This window comes from Acomys russatus, chromosome 32 (assembly GCF_903995435.1).
Source record: "Acomys russatus chromosome 32, mAcoRus1.1, whole genome shotgun sequence".
Lineage (NCBI taxonomy): Eukaryota > Metazoa > Chordata > Mammalia > Rodentia > Muridae > Acomys > Acomys russatus.
The window spans coordinates 19,607,728-19,626,006 of NC_067168.1; the positions used below are offsets into that span (position 1 = coordinate 19,607,728).

At 38.3% G+C, this 18,279-nt stretch overlaps 1 protein-coding gene across 1 annotated transcript in view; it reads left to right on the forward strand.

Moving 5' to 3' along the window:
- The first annotated feature begins 803 nt into the window (after window positions 1-803).
- Window positions 804-18,279, forward strand: part of Plscr4 (phospholipid scramblase 4) — a 41,890-nt gene continuing 24,414 nt past the window's right edge. The window contains exons 1-3 of the mRNA XM_051140824.1: window positions 804-825; window positions 14,481-14,508; window positions 16,146-16,256. Coding sequence (XP_050996781.1) covers window positions 14,502-14,508; window positions 16,146-16,256 — 118 coding nt within the window. The 5' untranslated portion in view covers window positions 804-825; window positions 14,481-14,501. The remainder of the gene's footprint in view (window positions 826-14,480; window positions 14,509-16,145; window positions 16,257-18,279) is intronic.

Consider the following 18,279-nt stretch of genomic DNA (forward strand, 5'->3'; position numbering starts at 1 on the left):
TGTATTGTTCATGTGGCCACTATAGATATTTGTATTCACAAGCTCAGTTTTTATTTTCTTTTGGTCCCTCTAATAAATTTAAAATATCAAATTTTGCTAAGACTTTGATGTCAGTTTCTTTGTGTTTATGCTTTCAATAAAGTACTATTTCTTCATTTGAGAAGTGCCCTTGGCGGTTATTACCAAGCAGAACATTATTAATTGTTAAATGCATTCTGACAAATCACGTGGGAAGGAAAATGGAAAATTCCAGGACTCTACTTCCCAAGGGCCTGCCCCATGTAAACACCTCCCAGAGCACAGCAAGGCCAAGTTCTCTCATCATCTTCATCAGGTCTGTGTCCAGTTGTGGTTCAGTATGAGGTCAAAGGACATTTGGGTTGGCCCACTTTCTTCAGATTCCTGTTTAGGGTTGAACCACTTTTAGTTTGACACAGCAAGTAACCAAGTAACCAATGTCCTCTTTCTAGAGTCAAAAACATTGAGCAGGCCTGCTCTTGCCCAGATCCGCGCCTCAACCCCAGTCCCTCTCCCTCCCTCGCAGATAAAACTGGCTCCTCCAGGGCTGCAACTGGTGGCTGAGCAGTGAGGCTAGGAGACAGTTGCTCCCGGCAAAAGCGCAGCCCCACAGGCTCCGCTGGCGCCCACAACTTGTTTTCCTTGCCCTTGGATGGAGTTCAGGACGCCAGGGCCCCACCCTGCAGGAAGCCCTCCCCAGGAGCCTTGCCCGCTGCCCCGTGTGGATCGCCTCGGCTCCTCGGCGCCTCCCGCCTTCCCCGGGCCAGGACGGTGGAACACGGCCTGTAGTGCTTGCAGCTGCGGGCGGTGAGCGGGGCCGCGGTGAGCAGGGGCCCGGGAACTTTGGGGGATGCAGGAGGGCGCTGGGTCCACGACAATGGAGGAGGCGGGGCAGCGGCGGGGGGCTGGAGCTCAGCCGCAGGTGGCTGCGCAACTTTGGCGCGGGGTGCCAGGCAGGGTTTCCTGTCTTGGGGTCCGCTAGGTACCCGCAGGTCTTGACAATAGAGAGCCGGGTGAAGGACCTATGGGAGTGTCATTTAGTCATGGTGACCTGAACTCTCCAGGGGGCGGGCCCTTCCCTGGCCCACTTGTTTCCTCCCCCCCCCCACCCCCGCTTGTATCAGTGGCAGCCAGCCCTCTCCTTGCAGCTCTGTGGGTCTCTCCTCAGGCCTCTCTCTGGCAGGTTTAGACATCTTCAGATGACTTCAAGGTGTCTTGGGCAGAGGCTGTGTTCCAAAATAGAGCCTGTTTCTCCCGTTATTTTACAGAATGCAATATTCGCCTTTTAGGAGTTAGATTAAGATAGCTCTTCAGATTCTCAGTGTGCTTGTGTGTATATACGTTTAGATCCTAAGTGTGCTTGTGGCTTTTTTTTTTTTTTTTATAGAGTACTTTAAGTGCAGCCAATAACAGAAGCACAAATGAAGACATTATACAGTAAGGTTAATTTCCAAAATACTTCTGGGATACACATGCTACTTCGCAGATGTACAAAACAACCTCCACCAGCCAAAGCTACACAGAGAAACCCTCTCTCGAAAACAAAACAAAACAAAACAAAAAAACCATAACTTCCACCTTCCTGCCCCTTGTCACAGGAAAATATGGAACCAAAGCATTACCAATAAATTAGCACACTGTGGCATTGTATGGGCCAATGACATCACCAGAACAGAGGACACAGTATGTTCATACTTTAAATGTCCACAAGAAGCAGCTGATAGGCTTGTAGGGACAATAAGAAAAATAATAAACTTTCCAGTTCCATTAAACTTTGTAAGTCTTCTGAGGCCCAGCTACAGGCAAACTGGACAGTACGGTAGAAATAGACTTTAATTTAGTATAAAATAACAAAAACTTGAAAATATATTTTAAAATATATGAAATGCTAGGAATTAAAGTTATGCTTCACGGGTAGGAGAAGCTAATGAAATATATTTTCTTAGGTGAAAAATATCACATCCCAGCCAGATCTGGTGGCAAAAGCCTGTAGACCCAACACTCTAGGAGGGAGAAGCAGGCAGATCTCTGTGAGTTCAAGGCCAGCCTGGTCTACTAAGCAAGTACAGGACAGGCAAAGCTACATGGGGAAACCCTGTCTCAGGAAACAAACAAAAACAAGAGAAGAAGAAGAAAAAAAGAAACTATCATGTCCTTAAAATGATACATACTTAAAGATAATCCTAACTGATACATTGTTTTAAACTGGATGTTTTATTAGCTTGTTTGAAAGAATGTCCACACTGCAATTAAAAAAAAATATGTAGCAGCTCTTCATTATATAAAAATAGGTATTCTAAAGAATTAGCAGACAGTATAAGGCTACCAGACATTACAGTGAAACTGAAGAAAGAAATTTCAAGATAAAATAAGGACAGGTATTTAATAAAATTCATCTTAAATCAGTGGAAGGGGCCAGGGAGTAACATGTAAATTGATCATGCTTGGACTATTTGGCGTTTATTTGAGTAAACTGATACTCAAACTGGAAGCATCCCTTGTGTTAATATGAAGTGTAGTCTAAATGGCTTTCTAACTTGAATCTAATTACATAAAATCTGAAGGTTTGTGTACATAACAAATGGTAAGCATTATGTAAAACGTAGGCCCATAAGGAACATGTTTATCAGCACAATTATGCAAACATAGATATGAACAAGAGATCTCTGTTATAAGAAAAAAAAAAGAAAGATAATTTAACCACAACTTGATCTGATGACCATCAGTAGCACAGCTGAAAGGTGACTCAGGGAAATTATCAGTAAGGGTCGCAGAAACACTGATGATCAAATAAAAATACAATTACAATTCAACACCAACTTTTTTTTTTTTTTAACAATGGCAACTTTTACTACTCCTAATTTTGAAAATCTAATCATTGTGTTGTTGCTGCCAAAGCAAAAGAAATGTACACTTAACATACTTCCGGTGGAAATGTGAATTAGGGAAAAAATTTCACAAAGAGATAGCTGTAAATGTTTTCATTCATTATTTATCTTTTGTAATTTGTCGTGTAACTATACATGACAAGGAGAAAATAAAAATCTCTGTCAAAAGTCTGCCTCAAAGATGTTGGCGGTAGCATTCTCTGTAATGCAGCAAGCTTTAAAACTGGAAATCATCTGTTAGGACTTGGCTGCTTAATTTCTCGTGCACCATGAGACAGAAGGTACATAGTCTAAAGCACTAGATTGCCTAAGTGTTCTAACAGGAAAGTATGGAAAATTACTAGTTAAAAGAACATGAACAAAAACTATGCAACAGTGCAGACACACAGCTACAGCTTGAATGTATTCTCCAGCCTTGGAGAACGTGGGGGATACAAAATGAATTATTGTTGCTTTTGATGTTTATATCCTCCTACATATTTCTGTGTGCATGTTTATAAAGAAAATTGATGTGGTTTTTTGTTTTTTGTTTTTTGTTTTTGTTTTTGTTTTTGTTTTTGTTTTTTTGAGACAGGCTTTCTCTGTGTGCCACTGCCCCTGGCTAAAAATATCAATGTTATTATAAGAAAACTAAAGTCACCTAGAATATCTGTGGTTTGTTATTCATGTGTATGTATCCTTTCTGGATAGAGTGGCTATCATTTACTGTAAAAAATTATATTGTCTTTCCTGAAGATTTTTATCTTCTTTTCACTTTCTTTTTTAAAAGACCCTTTCGTGATACTCCTTAGAAAACTCCCTTTTCTCCTTCATGAATATTGATGATTATGATGTTTGTTATAGGGACAAAAGTACAAAATTCTGTGCATTGTTTTAATCATTAACTTTGTCAAAAGAAGAAAATATAGGCCAGTTCATATTTTTTATATATTTCACCAGCATTGTGCTAAATCCCACTTTAATAATATATACTCTTCTGGATTTAATACCTAGATATGCTATTCTTTCAGAAAGAGAATATGTATTGTGAAAAAAACAAAATTAAACCATTGAATGAGAAAAGTGAAACGTTTGGGGAGAATCTTAAGATTAAAAAATAAATGTAATGCCGTTCGTATACATGACAAAGAAAAGAAAACTATTAAACAGAAAATCAGCAAATGACAACAAGAACATTGCCTGCAGTGGAGATGTAAATGACTTCCAGATGAAATCATGGCTACTCACCCTCCCCTATTACAAAATATTGGGAAATCAAGCCAAATTTTCATTTCCTGAAAGACGGACAATTGGTGGTGACAGATGTCCTGAAGGTGTTGTTTGACAAAATTCCAGGGCTTGGGCGACCTGGACTGACCCTTCACAGCCCTTGGTGAAAGTTCACTACATACCTTTTGCTTGTCCTTATATTTCTTACTGGTAAAGGCCTCTCGCTGAACGCTAGCGCTGATGGAATACAACAAAAGCTGGTGTTAATAAGAGCAAAACTAATGGTGGGTCCCTGGGGAGAAGAGCTATGCAGAAAACCGAGTCTTTCATAGAACCCATTATTTAAACACATTTAAGTCATTTGTAGGTGATATGAGTAAACATAAAATAGAAAATAAAAACATTAAAGAAGAAACACTTAGGGAAATTCTAGATGCTGACCAATTGTACCTGGATTGTTTGGTTTTCATGTCCAGCCTCAGTAACAAGGAGCTAGTGTGGACAGGAAGAGATTTTGATCATACAGTGAATGACACAGTGTGGTACCTTCCTGAAGGCAAAGTAATCAGTTTTAGGGATCCTGAGGTTCTTCTAGCACCTGCACTATTGTAATAAAGTTAGGAATCCTATTGAAACAAGGGTTCATGGTGAAGACCCAGAGGAAAACATTTTGGCTCAGTGAACTGCCTACCTGCCTGAACAGACTTGTGAGACCAGAACTTTTCTGATATTGCAGAAAAACAAAGAACAGACCACCTTTGCTTAAGCAAGGGGCTGCACAGTATTTTAAGAATCAAAGGAAAAAGATGGTGGTCTTATGCCAAATATAAAGGAAAAATAGAGGGAGGAAAGGAAGAATTAAACAAGGGTCAGAGAGATTGGGCTTCTGTAGAAACAAAAGCTTGATGTAACTGGTAGAAGAAGTAACTTCTGATCTAAAAAGTTATTGAGCAAAGAGAAAACTGGTTTTATCATGTTAATTTGTAGTTCTCATCAAATTTGCTGTTTGCTTGCTTTGTTTCTTTTTAATCAATATACTTATGCAATCAAGGAAGAGTTTAGGAAAATATATGTATCCTAAAAGGGTATGTAATCAGTGATTAAAGGTCTCAAGAAAATGATTTTGTGCATAAATGAAGCCTGTGAGGGACACAGGTTGTCAGAGTAGGTCAAGCCATACTGAGATATTCTTCCACTCTGCTCAGTCTCTTATGAATGAAATTAGATGCTGTCCCTCATCTGACTCTTCCCTTGACTCTCTTGCATCCACCTGCTTCAAGCCCAGCCCTCACCTGGGCCGGGTACCCAGCAGACAATGACAAACACAGTGAAAACCCACTACATTGTCCATTTTATGTCCAGTGTGTGAATTGATTTAAATTCTTTGGCTAGCAATTTAATAGTGTTTAAAATGCACAAATATTGCTCCTGCTACCTTTACTTCTCAAGTTTATAATGTTGATATGCAGGGTTATCTGTATGCTTGTTTCCAAATGGATTGTGATAGTATAAATTATGGAATAATTTAAAATTTCACTGTTAAGCAGTCAGTCAAATATATTCTCCAGTTATCAAATGAGAATAGTTCTATTAAGTGAGAGTAGACATTTTAATAAGAAAATATGGAAGCCTCCTCTCTCTACTAAAAGATAAACACACACACACAGTGTATATTACACACACAAAAATTACACAGAAATATGTATGCTGGCATACAAAAAGTCCAATATACAGATGAGAAAAGGAAACAGGGGAGTCTTTTTATCTAACTACTTAATTGCTTAGTAGCTGTTTGCTTTCAGATCATGTATACTTTAAGAAATGTATCTTTTCAAGCAATCTAAAGTAAACCACAGGCCCGTTCTGTTTATCTAGCCAGCTAAACCATGGCGTAATCAGGAGTTGGCAACACTCCTGGTTGTGCACTGGGCTTGGTGATTGTCTATATAAATGTAGTGAGAATATTTTTGTACACTGTATAATGAAAACATTTCATGTCTCAAAGCCAAATAAAAATAAAACATTTAAGCAGATTGTACAAGTTTGCAAGTATAGAGTTAATGACTATCTGTGAATTTGCTACACAGTGTGCTTGCATTTTAATCTACCATTTATTTTAGAAAGCAGTCCCACACGCAACCCACAGATACTAAGGAAAGAGTCAACTGTACAATTTTTCTTTGGAAGGATTCAAGTGTAAGTAAAATAACAAATATTTTAGGCTATAAATGCAATTACAAAATATCATTTTTTTTTGGTGTGTTCGTTAGTTCATTGAGAAGTGGCTTCTCTGGTTTCTTGTATGGTTGAGTTTATGCAGTGCAGTTTTATGAAAATATGTTTTGTACATAGTTCTGATGGGTTTATCTGCATGGAGTATTTTGCTGTCACCTTTAACTTGACAATAAAAATCCCTATCTACACTGTCTGCATTGGGTACTTTCTTAACTGTAGCCTGCACAACCAGCTCCTCTTCCTTGCAGAATTGTGCAATATGCTGGCTGACTTGGGTCCTTTTGTATTCAGCCTCTCCACTACCAGTTTTCTCCTCATGAAGAATCCTGTAAAATGAGTCAATCCTTCACATCACGGATGCCAAGAAGCTGGCTTAAGATCTATAGAGTTATGTGAGGAGGTATGCATTCAAGTTTTATGTCTGGCAAGCTTCAAGGGCAGTTTCATTATGGATTCACTGAAGGAATACATTTACAGCTTTGTTTCCATTCGAGTTTTTAAAGTTCAGATTATAATATACATATTATAGAAAATGTAAAGAAGTAGTTTTATTTTTTTGAAAGATTTTCTCCATTTTGTGTTTTTAACAAACTACATTGTAACATTACAAATCTGTAAACATTTCATGGGTTTTGCAAGACTATTTATACCTCTATTTTCATGGATTATTAGTTTATGATATTTCATTGTGAGGTGCTCTCCTAGCTAGCAGGCTACTCTATCATGCAGTTTGGAGTCACTGCTGCTTGCTTCTAGTCTGTGTTCTTTTACAGAAAATAAGAACGTCACTTAAAGCAAAAACCAGTATAGAATCTCTGGGATTTGAAATAGAGGATTACTTAGGTTAAGAAAGAGATTTTAGAGACCATTACACTATTATGATCTTGCTGGTTGTTCTTTTCCCTCCCTTTTTGGTCTTCTCTTCTCTCCTCCTTTCCCTTCCTCTCTTTCTCTGGCTTATTCATCTTCTTTTGATCACATTATACAGGTTTTTAATTTTTAAAACAATTCTTAGTGACTCCCTCAGAAACCTTTCTACAGAAGAAATGTAGAAATATCACAATTTTATTTTTAATCTGTTTGCCTCATTTCTTTCTTTTTATTTATTTATTTATTTATTTATTTTGGTTTTTGTTTTGTTTTGTTTTGTTTGTTTTGGTAACATAATTTTCCCAGCAGAATATTCCAGAATAACATTGCAAGGAGAAGAGAGTATAAACAGCCTTGTGGTTTTGGTCTTAGAGCAAACAGTCTTTCTTGGTTCTTCTGTTGATAGCTATGGAATGCTTCATGAGGGTCATAGCCAGATTAAGGAAGCTCTGTTCTTTTTTTAGGTTATTGAGTGTTTGCCTTTATATTTTTAACTGAAAAAAGAAAATAAAAGAAGATGTCTTAAATGTTTTTCTGGAGTTTATTGGGATGAAATGAAGTTTTGCTTTTCATTTTAGTCGTATAGTACATTGGTTGGTTTTTATATTAAATTATATTATTGGCTATAAACATATATGCTAATAAAATATTTTAATAAAATGTAGAAAATACATTCAAGTAAATAAAAATTGAGATTAAATCCTGCTTGGTTATAGTGTACATATAGTGATATGGCTTGAGCTTGTTTTTTAGTGTTTTCTTGGCTTTTGGAGTCAAGTAATTAAGCAATGTTAATATAGCTCCCTTTTCATGGTGTCTGAGTCAGGTTATATTAAGGTCACTCTGAACCAACAAAATAAGCTAGGATACATTCAGTCTTACTTCTGGGACATTTGTGAAAGCTTGGCATTCATCCTTTTCAAAGAATTTTTCATCTTATCAGAAAAGTGCTATCCTCTTAGTTTTTCTATGTGGGAAGACTCTTCAGTACTAATTCATCATCTTCCTGTAATTCTGCTCAGATTTTCTGCTTCTTACCAAGTCACCATTAGTGGTGTGTCTTTCTAGGAATGCCTATGCCATTTAGCTGATCTAAACTGGGTGTACGTGTGTGTTTTCTATAACAAGTACATTATAATATGACCTTAAAACAGAACAAAATTAACATGACACATAGTGGGGCTCAAACCCAAGACCTTACCCTTATTGAAAATTCATTCTACTATTGAGTTGTATCTTTGGCCTTGACTTATTGTGTTTCTATTATTGATATTGCTGGTCTTTTTATATTTTCTCTGTCTGATTGGATGATTTTTATTGATTTGTTATTAAGATGTTACCTATTTGTATATTTTTCACTTGTCTATTGATTTCACCCAGTGATTTTTAGAATTCTGTTATTGTATTTTTCCTGTGTTAAAATTTATATGTATTTTTTTATTTCTTCGCTAAGACTTTGAGTCTTCTTGGAACATTTATCATTTTTAAATTTTCTTTTAGCATTTGTCTATATGATGATGATGTGTGTAACGTGTGTGTGTGTGTATGAGAGAGAGAGAGAGAGAGAGAGAGAGAGAGAGAGAGAGAGAGACTCTGTGCCCAGGGCACACATGTGGAGGTCAAAGGGCAGCCCTGTGGAGTCAGTTTAATCTTCCACCTTGCGTGGACTCTGGAGGTCATGTTTATGTGGCAAGCTCCTTTACTCACTGAATCATCTCTTGGCACTGGAGAATTTTTAAATACATAAATTATTTGTCAAGTAAGTCAACATTGGTGTCAACCTAGCATTAACATCTTTTGATACTGCTTTTTAGGAGTTGACCCTTTTCTGGTTCTCTTCCCCCCCCCCCCCATAATTTTGTGTTGTTTCCTGGACATTTTGAGCATTGTTTAGACCCTGAGTCTTGCTAAGGTTGATGGAGAAAGCTGACTGTCTCACTGTTTTGCCAGGCAGCTCATGCACTTGCTTTGAGGCCTCCCTTCCTGGCCAACTTCTGGGTGTGTGACTTCAATGCCAGCTTTATTTTCAGTGACACTCAGCTAGCTCTTGAGGGGACACAACCCAGCACTCACTCTCACACTTGGGCACTGTTCTCTCTTGCTTAGTTCTCCCGGTCTTTGTTAGGCTCTGGGAAACATTACTGGGATCCTTTTGAGTCACCATTGCCTGCTTGAGCCAGAACAAAAAGGCGTGCATGTACTGACGCCATCCAGTGCCTCCCTCTGAGATTCAGGATATTCTGAAACAGTGTGAGGCCAAGAGAACCAGAAACAAACTAAAAGCTTTTTGCCTCATGTCCCTGCTTTATAATCAAAGCGTGTTAGCAACTTTTCAGTTAAGTGAGACCATATTTCAGTCTACTTGCAACGTTAACTATGGAGAGTCACGACAGGCGCAGCAGTTTCGCAGTTGCTGACAAGTATTCTCTCACATCCGGCATTTGACAAAAGTTTGAGGTTTGCAGATTCTTACACTCTGACAATGGAATTGAGTCTCTTTCACCCCTTCAGGTGTGATCATATTCTGTAATAACTCACAGGACTCAGGACAGAACTCTACAAGTGAGAAAAGTTTTATTAGAAGAAATACAAATCAAATTTAACCAAATAAAAACACACATGGGTGCTTTCTGCAGAACCAGAGGACCTGAGTTTAATACCCAGAACACACTGTAGAAGAAGAAACTGACTTTTGAAATTTGTTCTCTGACCTTTGCACATTGTCATGTTTATGTCTCTTGCGAGGCCATCACCTACCCACATTGCTTTTGTGTAAAGCTTCGATTGTTGTCGTAAATACAAACCATCCATCTTTTCACCCGATGGGTTGCAATGGTTGCTTTCCTGACACTTTGGTGTTTACTTGCTGGTATGCTGACTTGAGCCTCGATGTTCAGTTTGCATTGACATTTCTGTACATAGGTGTGACTGCTAAAAGCTGTGGTTATGTGGCTGAACTAAGTCTCTCGTCCCCTACCTCCCTAGAGGTCAGGCAGATAGGAACATTCTAACCCTTAAAACATGTGGGAAGCCTGTCTGGCATGACCTGCCTACATCTTGAGTCTTGACTTCTACATAACCTCAGGTGTGATCTTGGGGGTGCCCTGTGCATAACAGGAGTATTCCAGTCACTGAGACATTCCAGAGGTTTAGAACCAGGACAAGACCAGCTATGCCAGATTCTTGTTATCTAGCACTAAATTATACATACAACAACAAAAGTTTAACAACTATCACTCTCAATGGAGGTGGAAGAAAATAATGATTCAGATGGTAGCAAGACCTATCACACATCTCTTCCTAGCTTATATGTCTTTTTTAAAGGCCTATCAAATACTTTTAAAGGCCTAATCCTGAACAGAGAGGCAACTTGGGCACTTGGTATAGTTCTTGGCTGAATTAGCTATTTTCTTGCCCTACTGAGAAGCAGAGAGAACTGTCTATACATGTTGAATGACAGGAACATCTTTCTCATTTCATGAACTATTCCAGGATTAAGAGAATTATTGCTTGTGCCAACTGGAAATTATCCTGTTTACATAATAGGTTGGCAATACACACACACACACACACACACACACACACACACACACACACACACACACACATATATATATGTAAAGAACAACAGCATAGGTATGTTAGAGTATGTAATATTTAATATGTTTTCTGTTGCTACCAGATATGTTTTGAACTAGGCACTGCCTTGCAAGGAAGCAAATCCTCACGTCACCTGGCTTTGTTTAGTCATCGGAGGATACCCTGTGTGGATCATATGCCTCCAAATACCAAGGCTTCAGCAGGACTTTCTGGTCCTTGATATATTAACCTGTGGAGAGGTGGCTCAATTTCCAAGCACTAGTTTCCAGACACGATGAATGCAGACATCAGTCTCAATGTATGGTGTGATTTGCTGCTGTTGACCAAATTTCTGTTTGTACCTACTAGTAATTCTTATGCTTACATAATATTTTGGCTAAAATTGTATTGTAAAACTTCATAAGAAAAGAAAGAGACTCTAGGTTGATAAGAAAAGTCCCTAGTGGCTAAACGGGAGATGAAAGGAAACTTGGTACCTATAGCCTGAGGTGATTTATATATGCACACTCTTTTTATTTCACTAGTATTGTTTTTTTTTTCCCTAAAGTTTTATGACTTTTGGAGGGAAGAAAGAAGGGCTTATTTCAGCTTATAGTTCCACATCACAGTCCATGGCTGTGAGAAGTTAGGGCCAGGACCTGGAGGCTGGAACCTGAAGGCAGGACCTGATGCAGAGACCATCAGGGAATGCTACTTACTGGCTTCCTTCCATGGCTTGCTCAGCCTGTTTTCTTCTTGCCTAGAGATGGTATCACCTACAGCAATGTGGGCCCTCCCACATCAATCAAGATAGACCATACGCCAATCTGGGGAAGGCTGTTTTCTCCTTTGAGGTTCCCTCTTCCTACATGACTCTAGGTTGTGTCAATTTAATATAAAATTGGCTGTTTACAGCCAGCTTGTAGGCACAGAATTCCTTGATTGAAGAGGAAGCCAATTCTTCTTGAAGAAAAATCCTATAAGAGTAACACCGAAAATTCCATTGTTAATTTTTCTTTCCCCTTTCTTCAAAGGACGTTTTAAAAGTGAATTTGTTTCAAGATAGCTATAGACTGAAGGAAGGAAAAGAATCATACCATTCAAAAGCTTCTATACACTGGCTCTGAATTGATGCTCTTCTAGATGGCCATCAACATTATTATGGCCAACAAATCAGAGTAGTGGTGTATGGAAACCAACCAATCAGAGAATATGGGCTTATTGAATCCAACCAATCATAGAGCATGGGCTTATGGTAATCAAACAATCGTGGGTTATAACTGAGACTTTCTCCCAGTCAATCTGTGAGTACACAAACCTACTCCCTGATAGTCTCCCAGTTCCACAATACAAGAATAGACATGGTGGCACTTAGAGGAAGGATAGCAGGCTACCAAGAAGAGACTTGATACCCTATGAGAATATACAGGGGGAGGAAATCCTCCTCAGGAACAGTCATAGGGGAGGGGAATAAGGGGAAAATGGGAGGGAGGGAAGAATGGGAGGATACAAGGGATGGGATAACCATTGAGATGTAACAAGAATAAATTAATAAAAAATTTAAAAAGAAAGAATAGACATGTTCAGTAACTAGCAGAATATAATTATAGATTCTCTGATCTGTGGGGGAAGTGATGTTAAGGTCATCAGGTGCAATAGTGCATGTCTTAAATCTCACTGAAGCTAGCACCCAGGCTAGGGAAATACTAAAGAAAATGCAGTATTGCGTTCCTGGAATTACTTCCAATTTCAAGGACTTGAAGAATGTAGGATTTCACTACATCTTCGTTCACAACACCTGTTCAACACACACACACACACACACACATGCTGTATACATATGTATATATGTACACACACGCACGCACGCACACACACACATGCTTACACACATGACAGCCAAACATGTGGAATTATGTCTCACTCTTGAATTAGGGTCCATTGATCAGAGTATTTGCTTTTATGACAATACTATGCTGGTTTTATGACTATAGTTCTGTAATAGAGGGTGAAATATGAATGGTGATAACATTGACAGTTCTCTTATTATTCAGGATTGTTTTTAGGTAGCCTGGTTGTTTTCTGTTTTTCATATGAAGTTGAAGATTACATTTTCAAGCTTTGAAGAATTGTGTTGCATGGCTTTGGCTAAGACTTCAGGCACTATATTGAATAAATATGAAGAGAATGGGCATCCTTGTCTTGTTTCTGATTTTAGTGGAAAGGCTTTGCTTTTCTCTGTTTAGGATGATGTTGTTATGGAGCTGCTGCAAATCAATGTTATTATGTTGAAGACTGTCCCCTGTATCCCTAGTATCTTCAGAACTTTTATCATGAAGGGACATTAAATCTTATCAAACGCCTTTTCTGCGTCTAGTGAGATGATGATGTGTATTTTTATATTTTAGTCTATTTATATGTTTGACTATATTTATTGATTTTACTTATGTTGAACCACTTTGCATTCCTGGGATTAATCTAATTTGTTCATGGTGGATAATCTTTCTGATGTCTTCTTGAATTCTGCTTGTAAATATTTTGTTCAGGATATGTACATTTGTGTTTAGAAGGAGTATCAGTCTATACTTTTCTTCCCTTTTTCAGATCTTCATATGTTTTAATATTAAGATAGCACTAACTTCATAAAAGTTATTAGGAAGTGTTCCTTAAATTTATATATTTTGGAATAATCTGTTCTTCTTTGAGTGTTGGGTAGAATTCTGCACTGACTGAATCTGGCTTTGATTTTTTTTGTTGGTTGGTTGGTTGGTTTGGGGTTTGGCTGGGAGATTTTACTGCTTCCATTTCACCAGGGCTTATGGGTCTGATTAAGCTGTTTATTTCATCTTGATTTAACTTAGGTAGTTGGTATATATCAAGAAATCCACTCATTTCATTTAGGTTTTCAAAGTTAGTAGAATGCAGATTTTTAAAATGTGCCTTGATGATTCTATGAATTTCCTTAGTGTATGTTGCAGCCCCTTTTCATTTCTAATTTTATTAATTTGGCTAAAGATTTGTAAATCTTGTTGATTTACCCAAAAACACAAATCTTCATGTCATTGATTCTTTGTATTTTTCTATGTTTATTTCTATATTTCTATTTCTTTGATTTCATCCCTAGGTTTGATTATTTCTTCCTTTATACTCTTTTTGTTTTGTTTTGAAGTCTTTTTTTTTTTTTTTTTTTTTTTTTTTTTTGTTTTTTTCTGAGACAGTGTTTCACTGGGTAGTCGTTGCTATCCTAGAATAAGCTCTGCAGACCAGGCTGTCTGCAAATTCACAGAGATTTCCTTCCTCTGTCTCCTGAGTGCTGAGACTACAGGCATTCTGGGCAGGTGTATTGTCTCTTTTTGTTTTTATTTTTTTCTAGATCTTTCATGTATGTTATTAATATTCAATCTAAGTGTTTTTTTTCTTTCTTCTTTTTTTAATGTAGGCACTATAAACTTGCTTCTTAAACCTGCCTTCATTGTGTCTCATAGGTTTGGGTAGGCTGTACTTTCATTTTCATTCCTTTCTAAAAAGTTTTTAACTTCAATTTAAATTCTTGTCCTGATCCATTTTCATTCATAAATGAGATGTTCAGTTTCTATGAGTTTGTGAACTTTGTGTTCTTTCTGTTGTTGTATACATATATTGTATGTACACATAAGGTTATTAACATATTTTCCTTTACAGGTATAATTAGAATTCATCAAAATGTCAGGTACAATTTTACTAATTTTCTAAAATTTATTTTATTTTATTTTATTTTTTAAAGATTTATTTATTTAAGTATACAGTGTTTCACCTTCATGTATGCCTGCCCACCAGAAGAGGGCGCCAGACCTCACTGTAGATGGTTGTGAGCCACCGTGAGGTTGCTGGGAATTGAACTCAGGACCTTTGGAAGAGCGGGCAGCGCTCTTAACCACTGAGCCATCTCTCCAGACCCTTATTTTATTTTATTATTATAGTGTGTGTGTGTGTGTGTGTGTGTGTGTGTGTGTGTGTGGTGTGTTTACACATGTGAATTCTGGTGATCACAGAGGCCAGATGTGTCTGATATTCATGAAGCTGGAGCTACAGGCAGTTGTGCACCGTTTAGTGTGAGTGCTGGGATCTGAACCTGGGTCCTCTGCAAAAGCAAGAAGCACTCCTAACTGCTGGTCCCTCCCTCCTGCCCCATTTTTATTATATATTTTTTAATGTTTCGCTTTCAATTGTAAATTATATGATCACTTTCTTTGAAGAGGTGCATTTCATTCTAAAATATTTGATCAGTTAGCATTTAGATGTATTTGTTTGTAAGCTCATTTGTACATATTAACTCTCTGTAAGAAAAAGAGTAAAAACAGCCCATATGTGCACATACGCCTGAAATGTCTTGAAGTATTCAAAAGGAATCAAGTGAAGCCAAAGAATAATAATAGAGCAAATCCAGACAGAAAGAGCAATGAAGGGACTGTGGTGGCAGTTTGCCCGGATGCACAAGAGTCAAATGTTGATTGTGCCCATAATTGATATAAGAAGAGAAACATCGCAGTTACAGTCTTTTGTTTCCTCTGATATAAAGCTTAATCATTTATTTACGAAGCTGAGACACTTTCTTATAGTGAGACAAGTAAGGATTTCCTTTAATCTCCACCAGAGAACAAGATGGAACAAAGTGTCTCCTTTACCACACTCGGAGCAACCACCATGGCTTTTAGGAAGAACACCTGGTGACACTCAGAGGAAGGACAGCAGGCTACCAAGAAGAGACCTGATACCCTATGAGCATATACAGGGGGAGGAGGTGCCCCTCAGTCACAGTCATAGGGGAGGGGAGTAGGGGGAAATGGGAGGGAGGATACAAGGGATAGGATAACAATTGAGATGTAATATGAATAAATTAATATCTATGTACATATGAATGTCCTTCACTGCAGATGTGACCTGAATCAACTCTGGTGGATGCATTTGTGTCTATATTAGGTCTTTAGTGACAATTTATTTAATGTTTTTAATTTAGATACCACATTTTCAAAAGACTATGAGGAATCAGCTTTATATTTCCAATGTCTCTCGGATAACAAGAGAAAGAATCACAGATTCACGCTTGTTTGTGAGGGAGTCAGCAGGGGCTCAGCTGAGCCATGACCATGAGAGCTTAGGCTGCAGCCACAAGCACAGGGTGATGGTTTGTTTCCTTTTCAAAACCATGTTCAGTCTAAAAGTCATGAAGTTTAGTAATAGGTTTTTTTTTTTTTTTTTCCGTAAGAAATATGGGTGTATTTTCTGGAGCTTACGAGGAAAAAAAAGAGAGCCCTTTGCAATCATGATATCACTTACCATGTGGGTCGTGTTCCTCTTTTCCACAAGGTGTGGCCCCCACAGCCCCTGGGCAGCTGACAGAAGAGATGGAAAATCAGATAAAATCACCAGTTGCAGTGCCTGAAGCCCCTCCTGACTATAGTTCTCATTTTGTACCAGGTAAGATACATTTTTAGGAATTATACTCCTCCAGAACAAATGCAATGGTTAAGGTTCATTTTTTTTTTCAGCTAACATTTGATTCAGCAAATAAACAGAATGTTGATAGAATGCCCATTTGAACATATTCCTGTGATCCGAGGCTGTCAAGAGGGAGGCACGGAGGAAGGAAGTTGTAAAAGCCAGGATAACATTCTCTATGGTCTTAGTGGACAGATAAAGAGAACACTGTGGGAACACAACATGGTTCTGACTGACCCTACCAGGGATTGGAGGAGAGCTGTGCTAAATAAAGCAGGTGTCTCTATGGTGGCCTGGCAGGGAGGGGGGGGACAGGGGGAAGAGGGAAGGACAGTGGGATTGGGAGGAAAGCAGGAAGGGGGGCATGCTTGGGATGTAAAAATGAATAACTAAAGAAGTAAATAAAAATAAAGCAGACTTTGATGTTAGAGAATTTGACAGTTAGACAAGAAAGATGTATAGCAGAAAAATTTGCTGTGTCTTATGCAGTGTTTGTGAAGATCTGGTATGAGGCATGCACAGGTAAACGGCAGGAGGGTCAGAGAGGTGGAAGGGAGTAGCCGTGAGTACTGACGAAGGGACCGTGGCACATATTTTTGTGTTTTAAGACTGTTGGTGGAGACTCAGGAGGAGAGGGTCTCACATAGTTCTAGAGTAAATTTGGGAGCTTGCAGTCATTTTCAGAAACAACTGCACCATTTCCCAAAAGCAAACACTGGTAAAGCGAGGTTCTGTTCACTATGGAAAGTTCTTGTTTTTCTCTATAGAAAAAAATTGGTGGAATTGGGGATGTTAGCTCAGTCACAGAGACGTTTTCTAGCAAATGAAATCTCTGGGTTTAGTTCCAGAAACTTCTTTCAAATTACACAGGTTAAGCTGAAAATAAACTCAGTGCCAAATACAATGCTAATGAATTGTCACTAACAGTGAAAAGCCACTGTGATCATTGTATAGTGGCTAGACTATATCCTCTAAAAATGGTTGACAGTTCCATACATGGTTTCTGTCACCCCTCCCTCTTCTGCTGAGACCATTTCTTCTTCCCAGGAATCCCTTTCTACTTTAATCTCTCTCTCTCTCCCTGTCTCTCTCTCTCTCTCTCTCTCTCTCTCTCTCTCTCTCTCTCTCTCTCTCTCTCTCTCTCTCTCTGTGTGTGTGTGTGTGTGTGTGTGTGTGTGTGTTGCATGTGTTCTACTAAGTTTGATTAGAACTGCTTTCATGAACATAGGAGGGTGGTTGCTTACAGGAGCATAGGCTATACGAACATGGTACCCTCTCTCCCAGCAATCATTAGCTTCTAATAATAGTTCCTCAAGACAATGGGAGGTATCATCAGCAGGTAGCCACAGTTGCAGTGGGTTCACGAATGCAGCAGATTGCTGAGTCTACAGGTGTCTTTTTGTATCGTGCTTCCTTATTCCTCATCATAATCATGCCTGTGTCTGACCAGTGGCCATGTTTTACCTGGAAAGTTAACACTATAGCTTAGGGGATGCACTGATTGATGGCTTTCCCATCTCCTTAGCCTGTATAGTGCCTTCTGGCACTGTGAAAATCAACCATCAGGAAGAAGACTTTAGTTCAGTTCCAGCTTGATTTCTGTGTCTATGTCTCTATCCAAAATGTATGATTTGGGTTTTGATTGTACCATCAAGTTCAGTTTTGGGACCAGGAGCGATGGCAATAACCTATCTTCTTTTGGGAGCCTCTGGCACCTCCATGACCAACAACTCAGAGAAGTTCTTATGACATGAATTGTCTTCTCCAAATTCACAGGAAGCAGAAACAATACACTTGCAAAATTTGCTTTAATGAAATTACATAAATACAAATATAATTTTAATTTTCATTGTAGTTCTGAATGTATTTTTGAACCAGTATTTTTTTATTAAAAGAATAGTTAACAAAATAAATAATTGTTTTATGGAACCTATTTGAGAAGAAAAATGGCATGACTGTTTGAAATAATAGACAATGGTGATACTAAATGTCATTAGGAATG